Source organism: Zootoca vivipara, chromosome 7, assembly GCF_965207765.1.
Source record: "Zootoca vivipara chromosome 7, rZooViv2.hap1.1, whole genome shotgun sequence".
Classification (NCBI taxonomy): Eukaryota; Metazoa; Chordata; class Lepidosauria; order Squamata; family Lacertidae; genus Zootoca; species Zootoca vivipara.
Genome location: NC_142590.1, coordinates 82,594,102 through 82,609,946, shown reverse-complemented (window position 1 = coordinate 82,609,946; position 15,845 = coordinate 82,594,102). Strand labels below are relative to the sequence as shown.

General features: G+C 44.2%; 1 protein-coding gene across 1 annotated transcript in view; it reads right to left on the bottom strand.

The window, feature by feature from the left end:
- The window catches only part of VAPB (VAMP associated protein B and C), a 49,017-nt gene extending 33,609 nt beyond the window's left edge, over positions 1 to 15,408 (bottom strand). Inside the window, exon 1 of the mRNA XM_035122520.3 lies at positions 14,778 to 15,408. Coding sequence (XP_034978411.1) covers positions 14,778 to 14,835 — 58 coding nt within the window. The 5' untranslated portion in view covers positions 14,836 to 15,408. The remainder of the gene's footprint in view (positions 1 to 14,777) is intronic.
- Between the last annotated feature and the right edge of the window lie 437 nt (positions 15,409 to 15,845).

Here is a 15,845-nt window from a genome sequence, read left to right as displayed (position 1 = left end):
ACAGGATGTGGTACAGTGGTATCTCTGGTTATGAACTTAATTCGTTCCGGAGGTCCATTCTCAACCTGAAACCGTTCTTAACCTGAGGTACCATTTTAGCTAATGGGGCTGCCCGCGGCCGCCGCGCAATTTCTGTTCTCATCCTGAGGTAAAGTTCTTAACCCGAGGTACTACTTCCGGGTTAGCAGAGTCTGTAACCCGAAGTGTTTGTAACCCGAGGTACCACTGTATTAGCACGTGAAAACAGTCCAGATCCAATGATCTCCAGATGGTGGAGATGTCAGGTGACGTCCTGGTGCCCAAAGATCTTCACTTGGCCACAAGCAGTCGAAAGCCGGGTGCAAAATGTGCCTGGCTAATTTCGAACACTGGGCAAAAAGTAGATGGAGCTGTACTGACGGATTGCTGGAGACAAACGTGAGGTTTCTAATTCCCAACTGTTTACCAATAGCAACAAAAACATGACCCCCTCTTCACCGAACTAAGCTGGGCTGTTAAAATCCCGAATCTCTAATTCTAATGTCCTCGCTCCAGTACATGGATCATGGAGCACAGCTAGTTACGGATTCTAGCCCATCTCCTACCAGTTTGCACGTTGGCCTACCCCCAGAGCCATTATTTGGGTTGCACATATCTGGTGTCTGCCCCACACCCAACAGCCTGCCCGCAGCCACAGACAGAATCAATTCAAAGAGCACTGCTCACCCCAAAACTGACAAAAACCAATTACTGATTTTCCTTTGCCAAAGAATCCCACACACAGACTCTATAGACATGCAAACTCCATGGGTGGGGTGACTTCTCAGCTTGTTCCTGCTTTCATTCAGGACAAAAATGCAAAAAAACTATTCTAAATTAAAATGGTCAAGTAAGCAGATCACAACCCAAAGAAAGGGACAAGGAAAATGCTGAACACTCCCCACCCCCAGAGCCATGCAGCTTTAACATTAAGACTATTGTTTGATGTTGCCAAGCCATGTTGGACGTGTCTGTGCACACACTCTGCTTCTTCAATTATGTTATATCTATCTATCCAACCAACCACCCATCCAAATAGTACTCTCTGGGTCTGACAGATTTGGGGGTGGCCCCAGCCACAGTCATATGCAGGCAAAATCTGAAGCACGCAAACAGAAAATTGGGGGTAAACGCCCATAAAATGCTTGCACGCTATTATCAGAAAGACCCCAGATTGGGAAGAAGCTATAGAATATAATGTAAAGTTTGCACTGCATGGATTTCCTGCCGTGGGTACCATTTAACACACCAGGCGACAAAAGATGTGGACCCTAAGTGACAAATGAGCCTGGGTGGATTAAACCTGCCCAAATTCAGATCAATACATGCAAAGCTGAAGGATATATGAGATAGGGGTTATATAAATATTTTATAAACAAATAATATACAAATAAATGGACTGTGCAATTTTATGTAAGAAGCCAACCAAATCTTAACAAGTCCCCGATCACAAGAATCTAAATTATCTACAAAGGAGGTTGTAAAACTTTCACTTCGCCGTATTTCTTTGTGGTCAAAATCAAAGGCATATCAAAAGGTTCGATTCTGCAGTCATGCCTTAGGTCAAACCAGGAACTGTACCCTGGCTGCTGCCCTAGGCACACTTAAAATAGGGTTGTGCATTGAGATTCTGATAAACCCCATTATCCCAAGAAATAGTTCTGGACACTTACTTAAAAAATAATAAACCAAAACTTCCACAAAAGTCTTTTTGGCATACTGATGTAAATGATTAATCAAATCATTTTGAGAGATCAACAGTAGATCTAACCTAAAGGGAATTTCTTCCAGCACCTCTGAAATCCAGGTACTAATGCTAATAATTTCATTATTTATACCCTGCCCATCTGGCTGGGTTGCCCCAGCCACAAATACTACATATTTGTTTACATTTTTGTATGACAAATCAGAGCTGCTTCAGTTGTATTTTCTGCAAGTTTTACTCCGCTAGACTTTTTTTAAAAATCTTTTTTTGCAATAATGTACCATATTTACTAAAATGGAATCACATCAAGAAGATCTCCTAAAAATTAAGTTTATCAAAGAGAATGCCCTCTTCAGAACACTGCAATTTTCTGAATTCTGAAACTTAATATGAAAGAAAACCCTGGAGTCCTATGGCTCAAGCAGGGTGGATTTGATTTAAATCAAACTGATTTAAATCACGATTTAAATCACTAGTCAGTAAGGCTTGATTTAAATCATAGTTGATTTAAATCATAAAGACTAATTCTTGCTGGTATAACTTTAATATGCAAGTAGATGAAGATTTTTAGAATAACAACTTTTCATATTAGTTTTTTTTATCCCCAGTTTAATAGGTTAATCATTCATATTTGGACAACTTTACTGTTGTACTTAGGAAGGAGAAAAATAATCATTACCTTAATAATAACAATTTAAATAGATTTATTCAACTGAAACAATAACATTTCAGCAAATGTTATTTGCTTAAACAAACATCCATGTTTGTTAACTAATTTGGCTAAACAAAAACAATATATATATATTTTAAGAAACTTAGACTGTCAGCCCAGCCTACACATGAAAAACCTAAATACTGTCCACTCCAAACAATCAGAAAAATATTGTTTCTATTCTATTCACTGAACTTCTTGAAACTTAGCACTGAAGGGGTTGCTTCTGTATTCATAGGTTTGTAGAACAATAGGATTAAGGTCTTTTTCTCAACCCTGTTCATGTTATAACATTTTTGCTGTGAAGAAGAGGCATGTGATCTCTGCTGAGTCAAATTCAGTTTTGAGAACTGCAAAAGTAAACCAAGCACCTGTGATAATATCTTGTAGGCAGAGAAACTGCCCAATAATCTTACAAAAACCTCTGGAAGAGCATGAATGGATTAATGGAATTGATTTACCCCCAAAATTAAACATATACAACCTTATACTACATAATTAAAAAACTAATCTTTATTTCATGATGGAATAACCTTTGGATGGTAATATGTTTTCCTCAAAAAGCATTTTATTAAAAAAAAATCCAATTTAAATAAAAAAAATCGATTTAAATCAAAAAAATCCGATTTAAATCAAAAAAATCCGATTTTTTTGATTTTTTTAAAAAAATCATTGATTTTTATCCACCCTGGGCTCAAGTATGTTTTCCACAAAGTCTTGGATACAGTCCCTTAGTCACTATACCCTACTGCAGTGTTTCTCAAGCAGTGTGCCTCCAGATGTTTTGGGACTACAACTCCCATCATCCCTAGCTAGCAAGACCAGTGGTCAGGAATGATGGGAGTTGTAGTCCCAAAACATCTGGAGGCACACTGCTTGAGAAACACTGCCCTACTGCAACCTAAGTGCTCTGGACTACAACACCCATGAGCCTCCGCCAACTCCAGGATCACATGGCTATGCTGAACAGATGTTGTCATTAAAGCAGCAAGTGTACCTGAAATAATAACATACTAGTCAGGGTGGATTTGATTTAAATCAAACTGATTTAAATCACGATTTAAATCACTAGTCATTAAGGCTTGATTTAAATCATAGTTTTCTACATAAAGACTAATTCTTGCTGGTATAACTTTAATATGCAAGTAGATGAAGATTTTTAGAATAACAACATTTCATATTAGTTTTTCATCCCCAGTTTAATAGGTTAATCATTCATATTTGGACAACTTTACTGTTGTACTTAGGAAGGAGAAAAATAATCATTACCTTAATAATAACAATTTAAATAGATTTATTCAACTGAAACAATAACATTACAGCATGTTATTTGCTTAAACAAACATCCATGCTTGTTAACTAATTTGGCTAAACAAAAACAAAATATATATATTTTAAGAAATTTAGACTGTCAGCCCAGCCTACACATGAAAAACCTAAATACTGTCCACTCTAAACAATCAAAAAAATATTGTTTCTATTCTATTCACTGAACTTCTTGAAACTTAGCACTGAAGGGGTTGTTTCTGTATTCATAGGTTTGTAGAAGAATAGGATTAAGGTCTTTTTCTCAACTCTGTTCATGTTATAACATTTTTGCTGTGAAGAAGAGGCATGTGATCTCTGTTGAGTCAAATTCAGTTTTGAGAACTGCAAAAGTCAACCAAGAATCTGTGATAATATCTTGTAGGCAGAGAAATTGTCCAATAATCTTACAAAAAGCTCTGGAAGAGCATGACATTGTGAATGGATTAATGGAATTTATTTACCCCAAAAATTAAACATATACAACCTTATTCTACATAATTAAAAAACTAATCTTTAATTAAAATAATTAAAAAACTAATCTGTATGGAAGTGAGAGCTGGACCATAAAGAAGGCTGATCGCCGAAGAATTGATGCTTTTGAATTGTGGTGCTGGAGGAGACTCTTGAGAGTCCCATGGACTGCAAGAAGATCAAACCTATCCATTCTGAAGGAAACCAGCCCTGAGTGCTCCCTGGAAGGACAGATCGTGAAGCTGAGGCTCCAATACTTTGGCCACCTCATGAGAAGAGAAGAATCCTTGGAAAAGACCCTGATGTTGGGAAAGATTGAGGGCACTAGGAGAAGGGGACGTCAGAGGACAAGATGGTTGGACAGTGTTCTCGAAGCTACGAACATGAGTTTGACCAAACTGCGGGAGGCAGTGCAAGACAGGAGTGCCTGGCGTGCTATGGTCCATGGGGTCACGAAGAGTCGGACACGACTAAACAACAACAAATCTTTATTTCATGATGGAATAACCTTTGGATGGTAATATATTTTCCTCAAAAAGCATTTTATTTAAAAAAATCTGATTTAAATCAAAAAAATCTGATTTAAATAAAAAAAAATTAAAAAAATCATTGATTTTTATCCACCCTGATACTAGTCTTCTTTCACCCTCGGCCCTTATGTCAATTTCTAGATCAGAGGCAGCCATGGTGGGGCAATGCAGAGGATGTTGGGCTATGATGTTCATTAGTCCTAGCCTGCAAGGCCATAGTCCCAAGAACACCAGCATGGCACCACCTTGCTCTAATCCAGATTGCTAGCCCCTTGGGGCAGGGACCAGAGCTCTCATTCTTTCTAAAGCACCACGTCTATGTTCCATGAGCAGTTACAACCTTCCTTAAAGGCTGTTGATGAATTCTGGGTGTTAAGAGTAAAGTAAGGTAAAGGTAAAGAGACCCCTGACCATTAGGTCCAGTCGCGGACGACTCTGGAGTTGCAGCGCTCATCTCGCTTTACTGGCCGAGGGAGCCGGCGTACAGCGTCCGGGTGATGTGGCCAGCATGACTAAGCCGTTTCTGGCGAACCAGAGCAGCGAATGGAAACGCCGTTTACCTTCCTGCTTGGAGCGGTACCTATTTCTCTACTTGCACTTTTGGGCGGGCTTTCGAACTGCTAGGTTGGCAGGAGCAGGGACCGAGCAACGGGAACTCACCCCCGTCGCGGGGATTTGAACCGCCAACCTTCTGATCAGCAAGCCCAAGGCTCAGTGGTTTAAGCCACAGCGCTACCCGCGTCCCTTTAAAGTAGAGCCCATTAAATCAATTGACTCAAGAGAGCTCCAACTAACTTCACTGAGCTCAATGGGCCTACTCTATCTGACTTAACCTATAGTTAAATTGCTACATATCCTGATACAGTGGTACCTCGGTTTATGAACACAATTGGTTCCGGAAGTCTGTTCATAAACTGAAGTGTTCATAAACTGAAGCGAACTTTCCCATTGAAAGTAATGGAAAGTGGATTAATCTGTTCCAGACGGTCTGTGGAGTACTTAAACTGAAGAGTTCATAAACTGAAGCAAACTTTCCCATTGTAAGTAATGCGAAGTGGATTAATCCGTTCCAAATGGGTCCGCGGAGTACTCAGCCTGAAGCATACTTAACCCGAAGCATGGGTGTAATTGGTTCCGGAAGTCTGTTCATAAACTGAAGCGTTCATAAACTGAAGCGAACTTTCCCATTGAAAGTAATGGAAAGTGAATTAATCCGTTCCAGACGGTCTGTGGAGTACTTAAACTGAAGAGTTCATAAACTGAAGCAAACTTTCCCATTGAAAGTAATGGGAAGTGGATTAATCCGTTCCAAATGGGTCCGCGGAGTACTCAGCCTGAAGCGTACTTAACCCGAAGCATGGGTGTACCGGTAATTGGTTCCGGAAGTCTGTTCATAAACTGAAGCGTTCATAAACTGACGCGAACTTTCCCATTGAAAGTAATGGAAAGTGAATTAATCCGTTCCAGATGGGTCCGCGGCGTTCGTAAACCGAAAATTCGTAAACAGAGGTGTTCATAAACCGAGGTTCCACTGTATCCAGCAGACTTGAGGGCCATTTTACACCTTCTGGAGAATCAACGTGGTATAGCTTTTCTGGGGCTGTATTACTCTGAGCTGTGGGTGAGGGGGAAATTTTGAATGCTCTGCCCTCCCCATCGGAAAAACTCCCTAAACACAGGTATGTCAGGGAGAAGGGCAGGATGACCCACTCTTACAACATTCACAGGAGGAGCGTTCCAATATGCAATCTCTGGCCTGAAGTGTTATGAAGCAGGAAAAGCTTTACTACTTGATATTTCTCAAGGTATAAAGTGGAAGGAATAGCACACTCATTTATCCTTTGTGCAGGATTCCCCCCCACCCCAAACTCATCATCAATGGTTAGTTACCTTTAACATCAGGGGGAAGGAATTTAAAACCCAACCTATACTATTGATTAGATCAGTGTTTCCCAACCTTGTGCCTCCAGCTGTTTTCGGACTACAATTCCCATCATTCCTGACCACTGGTCTTGCTAGCTAGGGATGATGGGAGTTGTAGTCCAAAAACATCTGGAGGCACAAGGTTGGGAAACACTGGATTAGATGACCCTGCTAAAAATGCAACACTCAAGTCTCTGGTTTATTTTCGTTCATCCAGGAAAGTTTAGTCGAGGATTTCCTAAACTTGGGTCTCCAGCTGTTTTTGGGACTAAAACTCCCATCATCCCTAGCTAGCAGAACCAGTGGTCAGGGATGATGGGAATTGTAGTCCAAAAGCAACTGGAGACCCAAGTTTGGGAAACCCTAGTGTAGACATTTTTGCTTTGTGAAACTTATGGGTGGTGGAAAGAGCCATGCTCACCTTCTCTACTAAGCAGAAAATTTTAGAACTCGTTTCAGTTCCCCACTCAATGACAAGCGATAGCTTGGAAGGAAGCACTGCTAAGCCTCAAGCTATTTCTGAAACACCATGCTTGATCTGGGAAAGAAAAGGCTGTTGGCAAGATATTTATATAAAAAATCCCAGGTTGAATGTATAAAGTCCCTTCCCCCCTTTTTGAAGGCAATGAGCTAAATCTCCAGACAGTGAGGTTAACGTATCCACTCAAAACAGGTACTTGTGTTCCACAAGTATTGACATTGCCAACTGTAGAACCCTAAGAAATTTAAGTCTTCTATAGCCACAACACACCAGAATGTCTCTCTTAAGCAAGCTATAGAAGTTAACATGCTCTCAGTAGACAAAGATTGTGCCATTAAATGAAAAGCAAAAAGCAAATCTGACCTAAAGCTGCACAAAGGATGCATTTCAAAGGAAGTAGTGCTGGCAAGTAATGGAAAATTCATGTTCTGCATGCAGAAAACCTGAGGTACCATCCACAGCAGCTCCAGGTACAGCTGAGACAGCCCTCATTCTGAAACCGTGGAAAGATCCTGCCCAAACAGCACAACAATGCTGAGCTAAATGGACCAATGGTCTAACTCAGCACAAGGCAGCTTCTTGTACTCCTAACACCCAGCAGTTCCCAAACTTTTTTCTCTGGATCACACTTTTAGAATAAAGATTTGCTCCGGCCACACTGAATGTTTTTCTTGATAAGACTGTAAAGCAAAAAGAAACAACTCCCAGCAGTGCTTGGTTTTGAAAAGGTATCCATCCATATCCAAATAAATATATATATATATTGATACTATACTATACCACACTGAAATGTTTTATTGAATCTTCCTGCTACACTTCCCATCATCTCCAGTCACAACTCATGAGAACCACTGTCCTAACCTGTTTATGAACGGGGGGGGGGGGGCGGGTTAAAATAGCTTCACCACAGATATTTGTTTACTGCCTATCTAATTCCATTTGGGGCATGTTTTGTCTACATCACGGGTGTCAAACACAAGGCCCGGGGGCCAAATCCGGCCCGCCAGACCTCATCATGTGGCCCGCCGGGCGCCCCAGCCAGCGGGACCCAGCAGTGGGACCTTGCTGCTGAAGCGCCGCGCCAACAAAGCGCCGACAAACAGCTGGGGCCGGGAAAATGCTTTTTGCCCCTGGGTCCCTTCGCGCTCTTTTCTGGCGCTGAATCAAGGCGGCGACCCACCCCCCTTCCCTTTCTTTCTTCCTCTCTCTCGTTCTTATTCTTTCTTTCCCTCTCCTTCCTTCCTTCTTTATCTCTGTCTTCTCTCCCTCTTTCTCTTTCCTTCTTTATTCCTTCTTTCCTACTCTTCTTTCTCTCACCTCTTTCCTTCCTCTCTCCCTCCTGCTCCCTCTTTTCTTTCTTCCTTTCTTCCTTCCTTCCTTCCTTTCTTCCTTCCGTCCTTACCAACTTTCTTCCTCTCCCTCATTCTTATTCTTTCTTTCCCTCTCTACTTCCTTCCTTCTTTCTCCCTTTCCGTCTTTTCTCCCTCTTTCTTTTTCTTTCCTTCTTTATTCCCTTCCTTATTTCCTACTCTTCTTTCTCTCCCCTCTTTCCTTCCTTCCTTCCCCTCTCCCTCCCACTCCCTCTTTCCTTCCTTCCTTCCTTCCTTCCTTCCTTCCTCCCTCTCCCTCTCCCTCTCCCTCTCCCTCTCCTCAGAAACATAGGATGCTGCTTTATACTTCTGGCCCTTAAACCCTGGAACCAGGAGAGCAGCTTCAGTGAGTCAACCTCAGCCAGTCCCTTTGGTGAAAGGTGGTGGCTCACTGGCAGAACATCTGTCCTGCATGCAGAAGGATCCCCAACATTTCATGCAGGACCTTTGCAGGGCTGCTTGCAAGCTCTGCAAAGGTCCTGCATGAAACCCTAGCGAGCCTCCACCACCCAGTGCAGTTACCAAAAATCATTTTTCAATAAATTGTACAATAATTGTACATTTGAATATCTACTTGCCATTATTATGACTATGTTTCTGCTTTCAGAGCTAGTTATTACTTACATTATTACAAAAACAGTAATAATTGAATGCAGTGACAATAATTTATGTTAATAAAGAGTGGACACATAGTCCTACAGATACATCCGGCCCTTTGAGGGTGACCAAACTGCTGATGCGGCCCCCGATGAATTTGAGTTTGACACCCCTGGTCTACATGAACAGGAAGAGGATCTGGTGCTGTTTTGATAGTTGCACATCAGAATTAGCAGAAAGAGGCTCCAATCCCTGCTGAATCATCTCACTGGTTTTTCCAAATTAACATTCTTCCATCTCCACTGCGTGCATGGAATAAACTTTAGGACTTGGTACCAGACAGCTCTTGATTAAGCAGAAAGACATTTAGCCAGTGATTTCAATGGAAGGGAGCAAAGAGAAATAGCAGCCATATGATAAACTGTCCTAATAAAAATAGCAAACAATTGCACAATCCAAGCTTTTCCCAATTCTAGTAAAAACCCACTTGGGAAAACCCACTTGGAGAAAGGATGAAGAGGATATGCCAAAAGATCAAAGGCTGTGCCAATTTTCTTCTTTCTCTCCTCCCCTGACATGCAGGTTTCTGTCAGTCATGTGCAATTGAAATACGTTAGTGTGCTCCCACTGAACTTTCAGCAAACTAGCTCATCGTACCATGGTAGAACATGACAATTTTCAATACAGAGCACATGTCTCAGGAGAGCCTGCCTCCTCCGTTTTTCAGGATGAATGAGAACCTAGTAAACCTGGAACTGCTACATGGTGCGTTATTCTTTGACGAGGAACACCGCGTACTAAGCAAAGGTAACACAAGAAGTTTGGGGATGTACAACTAAGGATGAGGCTCCGTGCCACACCTGGAATACAATGTCTCCTAGGTAAAAGGTAAAGGGACCCCTGACCATTAGGTCCAGTCGCGGACGACTGGGGTTGCGGCGCTCATCTTACTTTATTGGCGGAGGGAGCCGGCGTACAGCTTCCGGGTCATGTGGCCAGCATGACTAAACCACTTCTGGCAAACCAGAGCAGCGCACAGAAACGCCGTTTACCTTCCCGCCGGAGCAGTACCTATTTATCTACTTGCACTTTGACGTGCTTTTGAACTGCTAGGTTGGCAGGAGCTGGGACAGAGCAACAGGAGCTCACCCCATCAAGGGGATTCGAACCGCCAACCTTCTGATCGGCAAGCCCTAGGCTCTGTGCTTTGACCCACAGCACCACCCGCGTCGCCTACAACCCAGGAAAAGAAGAGGCGGGGATCTTCAGTCATACAACTGGAACTCAGGTGTTCTCAAAGTACCATAATAACCACTCCGGTCTGCCCAAACAGGAAAATCACAGCCTCAGCACCATCTACAGCTCTGGAAATACCAGCCTGCAATCATTTCCAGTAAGTGCTAATAGCTGTTCTACAACCTGCTGACAATGGTTGCATACCAGTTTCCTATCAACAGGGTGGAAGAAAATTATCTTCCAATTTACAAAATATTCTGTGACATTATCATCTAGCAGCAATTATTCATTGCCAAAGGTTGCCACGCAAACAGCTATGTGGAAGCCTATGCTGCCTTGTCGAGGACAGGGGATGTCGGTCCAACTGCATTTGGAAGGCCACATGTCACTCAGCCTTGAACTAGATGCAGCTGTTCACTTACCTCCATGTCAGGAAGACCTTTCCCCTGTTTCAACATCTGCATATGAGCTACTAGAAAGTACAGGAGCAGGACAAGCAGAAGGAATAACTTAGCAACCGTATTCACAGGTCTCTGTACTTATCCAAGAACTAGTAACTTGAACCATCAGAGAGAATCACCCTGCTTATGTTAACGTAACTGCTAGTCTCGAGGGCAAGATTTGTTTTCTCTTCCGGCTCACTTCTAATGTATATTAACCAGAACCTCAAGTGTGTTCAAGGACTTCCAATGGTACTTGCTGTGCTTTTTTCTCTGCATGCAACGCAGGCATAAGCAGACAAGTTTGCAGCAGGCTGTTTGGTGAAAGGACAGGACCATATTCTCTGTGGTGGCACCTAGACTTTGGAATGCCCTCACTTGTGTGGGTCAAGAAGTGAACAGAATCTTTAAATGCTAGCTTTAAATGCTTCTTAAAGACACATAAGTTTATCCCAAGCTTTCCTGGCTTATGATTCCTAACTCAAAACTTATTTTTTTCTTTTGCTGCGCTGTTCACTTTTTGTCTATGGCCTACAGTTATGTTTTTTTTAAAGTTTTATCTGATTATTGAAATTATATGAATTTTAATCATATTATATGCCAATCACTGAAGAGGGATTATATATATATATATATATATATATATATATATATATATATATATATATATATATAGCGGTTTATAAATTAAACTTTATGGAGTCCATCAATAACTGCACTGTCATTCAGAGAACATCTTGCATGGTGCCTCCCCAAGAGATTCTGAAAGCACACCTTCTTCTGACCTTACAGCTGCTTCTGACCTTACAGGGACTGTCTACAAACCTGTAGGAGAAGGAACAGAAGAGGCTTCCTTATCAGACCACCAGTCTATCAAGTTTAGTACTGTCTACAATGCCTGGGAGATCCCCAGGGTTTCAGGCAGAAGTTTCTCCCTGAAGATGACATGGGACCTTCTGCATGCAAACTGTAATATGCTCTAGCAAACTCTCCTCCCTGTAAGAAGCTTCTTCACAGCTCCCAGAGCACCCTAATTTTGTCTTCTACTTTCTTAATTCCTGCCCGAGCAAGACTTGAGTAAAGACTTGTTGGCCACCCAAGCACTTATATATTTAGCAATGCCACCAAGGAAACCTGAATCACTTTTCCAGCTCTCATTCCCTTGGAGTCTCAAGCCCTTTTTCTCCTCTTATTATTTATTTACTGTTTTGCAATTAGGACAGAAGTACCTGCTGAAGCACTGGTGACATCTACCTTCAAAGATATGCCGCAATCCTAAGCATTCTTACTTAGAGAAGCCAGATTAAATCCATCCTTCTAAACCTGAATGTGTGGGTGCAAATCTAAACAAATATGCATGGCGTAATAATGTTCACTTTATCTTCTATGTTACAGAGTTGAGTGCTTTTGCTTGCAGTAACAACATGTTTTTGCTTACTCTTTTTTTTACCCCCAGTAAACAGCAGTTTACTTCCAGCAGAGACCACAGCTTACATATTACGGAAGTGGATGAGGTCTCACCTATTAATTTTTATACCTCCCAAAGTTAAAAACAAGGCCTTAAACTAAATTAGAAAAAAGGTACTGTCAATACATGAGAATACTATGACTGTACAAAGCTATAAACTGCCCATCTATGGGCAAATAGGACAAACAGGGAAAATAGCTATAGAAGAAAATTAATGTGCCAGAAACAGCAACACAAAAAACCCAGTTTTCCAATACCCCAGGAAATTTTATTTCTGTTGCCAAGGTCAAAGTAAAAATGAAAAAAGGTGGATACAGCATGGGATTGGAGTTCATTTGCCAGTTTCACTCAACTCAAACAGGCCTTAATCATTTAGGGTGGCTGTCTTACTAGAGATGGCCATGAGATCATGCGCAAATTAAGCTCTAACCCAGAATTATTAGGTATGCCAACACTGATCTATGGCCTTCAGGTCCCTTATGACTGAACCTTATTTACTTCAATTGAGTGCCTAATGAGTCATATAAAGATGGAATCTCCAAGTTCAGTGTGTGTCTATTTTTAATCTCACCTTACACCAACAGTTCCATCACATATTCATTAGATTTGTGCGCACACAGGTGTGTCTATATGTACATGCCATGTTTAATGAAGCAGGATTGAGTCTGGACTTGCCTCCATAATTAAACCAGTGTTTTCATATTCCTCAGATACATATTATAATGGCTGCTGTCTCACATGCATATGTACAGCTAATGTTTCATCTACATGTTTATTACTGAACTGCAGCGTTCGGTAAAGTGACAACTCTTTTCCTGCAAGGAGACCAAGTATATGCATGAGGCAATTAGACAAAACAATTCGGTGTTGGAGTCTTGGAACCGGAACAACACCGCTGCAAGCAGAAACGCTTCTGATCCACTTTATAAATAAGCCTGCTGGTTGCTGCTGTGTAATCTCACCGTATTGTATTACCAGCAGCCCTGTCCATGAAAACATCAGCGTTTGATTTCTAAAGTATAAAACCTTGAAGTATAACACCTTGAATCAGAGGCACGTATTAAAAGGCGTATTTAGTAAGGATTCCAAAAATAGCAGATGTTTTTATCTTAACATGCAAAAGGAGGGGGGGGAAAAGGAGGAGTCAGCCGTTTACTGTTACACACTGGGCTAAAGGTCTTAGAATTTATTGCCACACAAAGTGAAAGCCGTTCCACACTTTCAGGCAGTTTTCAGGCAGCTATAAGGTTGCTGCAGGCAGTAAGAGCAACGTGACTCAACCCCAGCAAGATAAAAATTCCAGTTGTCATTCAGCTACCATCAATTGACAACACATGCCCACACTGACTTACCTGGGACTCACTGGACAGAGTGGGGCTTCTGAGTTAGCATGCACAGGATTGCGCTGTAAACCCTTAATCTGTTGCAAATGTTAGGCATGCTTGCTTGTTTCCTACTGAACTCAATGGGACTTATTTCCGAGTGAACATAATTGGGATCAGGCCGATCAACGCACCTTACAAGCGTGACACGTCATGAAGCGTTATTTGTTGCTGCTGTGCTTTTTCTTCACATCCACAGTACACGCTTCCCTGGGGAGCCGACCTCACTGTCCCGACCCCCCACTAGCGCGCGATTGTGCAACAACCGTAATTGCATTTACTGTACGAGTTTGCAAATGTTTGTTTTTCATAATAATCGGGGAGCCTGTCAAGTTTCCAGAGGCGGATATTCTGTGCCCTTCTGCAAACGCAGATCAGCCCCGTCACTGCCGCCGTCAACTAGGGTTTCGTAGGCCCCCGCCCAAACCAAGGATCGAGAGATGTCCCCTCTCCCCATTGCACCGCGGAGCACTTACAGGCTTAAAACTGGGGAAATATATCCCATTCTGATCCCTCTTGGTGGGATCGAGCCAAGGGTTGCTCCCGCTTCTGAAAGGCTGCTGCGCCTAGGAAGGTTTTTCTTCCCCGGGCATCCAGGGATCGAAGCGGAGGAGTAGCGCCAGGGCCCAAGCAGGCCCGAGCAGAGGGGGAAAGCGCAAATGCAAAAAGAAAAACACCCCTCTCTCCGCCTTCTTTTGCACCCGAAGGAGAGAAACGCTTCGAGGGCTCCTCTCGCATCCCCAGCGCCTCGAGCGAGGGAGGATTGCGCAGCAGCAGCCGGGCGATGCAGGCGCCCTGGGGACCCCGGGGAAGGAGAAGGCGCGCCCGCCGCGCGCGGTTCCTTTCGTCGACCACGAAGGACATTTGAGCAAGCCCTGCGAGCTGAGCCCGGCCGCTGCTGCTGCTGCCCAACCCCGGCGGCCCCCGGAAAATGGCTGCCGCTGGAGCTGAGCCCTTTCTGGCAAAGCGGCTGCAGCAGAGCGCGCCGCCGGAGGAGCCACCTTGCCTGTTTCTGAAAATGAATAATAATACTAATAAAATGGGAGGAAGAAACAGGCGGGGGGAGGAAGGGGAAGGCGAGGAAGCGTCGCATGGCTGCTGCATGGGCGGCCGCCCCCTCCCCGCGCCCTCCTTACCTTTGAATTTCAGCTCGTGCTGCGGTTCCAGACTCAGGACCTGCTCGGTTTTCGCCATGTTGTTGCCGCTGCTGCTGCCGCTCCTCCTCCTCGGCGGTGGAGGCACCAAGCAGGGTTGAACAGCAATATATATATATAATAGATTATGAGATATATATATTTATATAAGATTGCGATTTGGAGGCGGAGGGAAGGAGAAGAATACACACACGCCACGGACGCACCCGCGGCTGGTTGGGTAAGAGCTCCTTCCTTAGAGGAGGCTGGGAAGGGAAATAACCGCGGTGGAGGAGGGAGGCGGCGGCGGCGGCTCCGGTTCTAGGGCGGAGGGAGGTGGGGGCGAGAGGCGGCAGCACCCACCGGAGGCTGTTGCACACACAGCGAGGGGAATAAGCCGCCGAGCGCGCCCCCAACGCGCACACTCGCTCGCCGACGCTGCTGCTTCCCTCCCTGGCAAGGAGGCGGGGAGGACGATGCAGCAATGGCAAAGGGGGAGGGCGAAGAGGGAAGCTGCAAGCTGACGTCTCCAGCCGGCACGGACGGAGCGGGGGGGCGGCGGCGGCAAGAGGCAAACCCAGCGCTCGGGGAGGCGAAAGGAACGGCGCGCGTCATGCTGGGCGCGGCTTAAAAGGGAGTCGGGAGGAAGCGAGGGCGCACGCGCCGCGTAGGAAGCGCGCAAGGAGCAGCGCACAGGGGGCGGGGAAGAGGCGCAGAGATGAAGGGGGCTTACTCGGGAGAAAGCAGTAGGGGGCCTAGCTGGCATTCGAGTAAATGAGTTGGCACACTTTGGGTTTTGTTACATGCTCTCAAAAGCGGGGACGCGTCTTATGTCGTTGTTGTTGTTGTTGTTGCTGCAGGGCCGTCTTAAGCAAATCCAGTGCCGTGGCGCAAAGGTCCCTCCGGCGCCCCCTCCCTTTCCCCAAGCTGCTCTCTCTCGCCCTGGCTCAGGGTCCCCAGCGCCACCAGCCCAGGCTTCCCGCTACCCCTCACCTGCTGTGCGGTGTCCCGCTGCCAGCCCAGGTCACCCCGACAACCCCTCTCCGCCCCAGCCAGGGCGCAGGCAGCTCC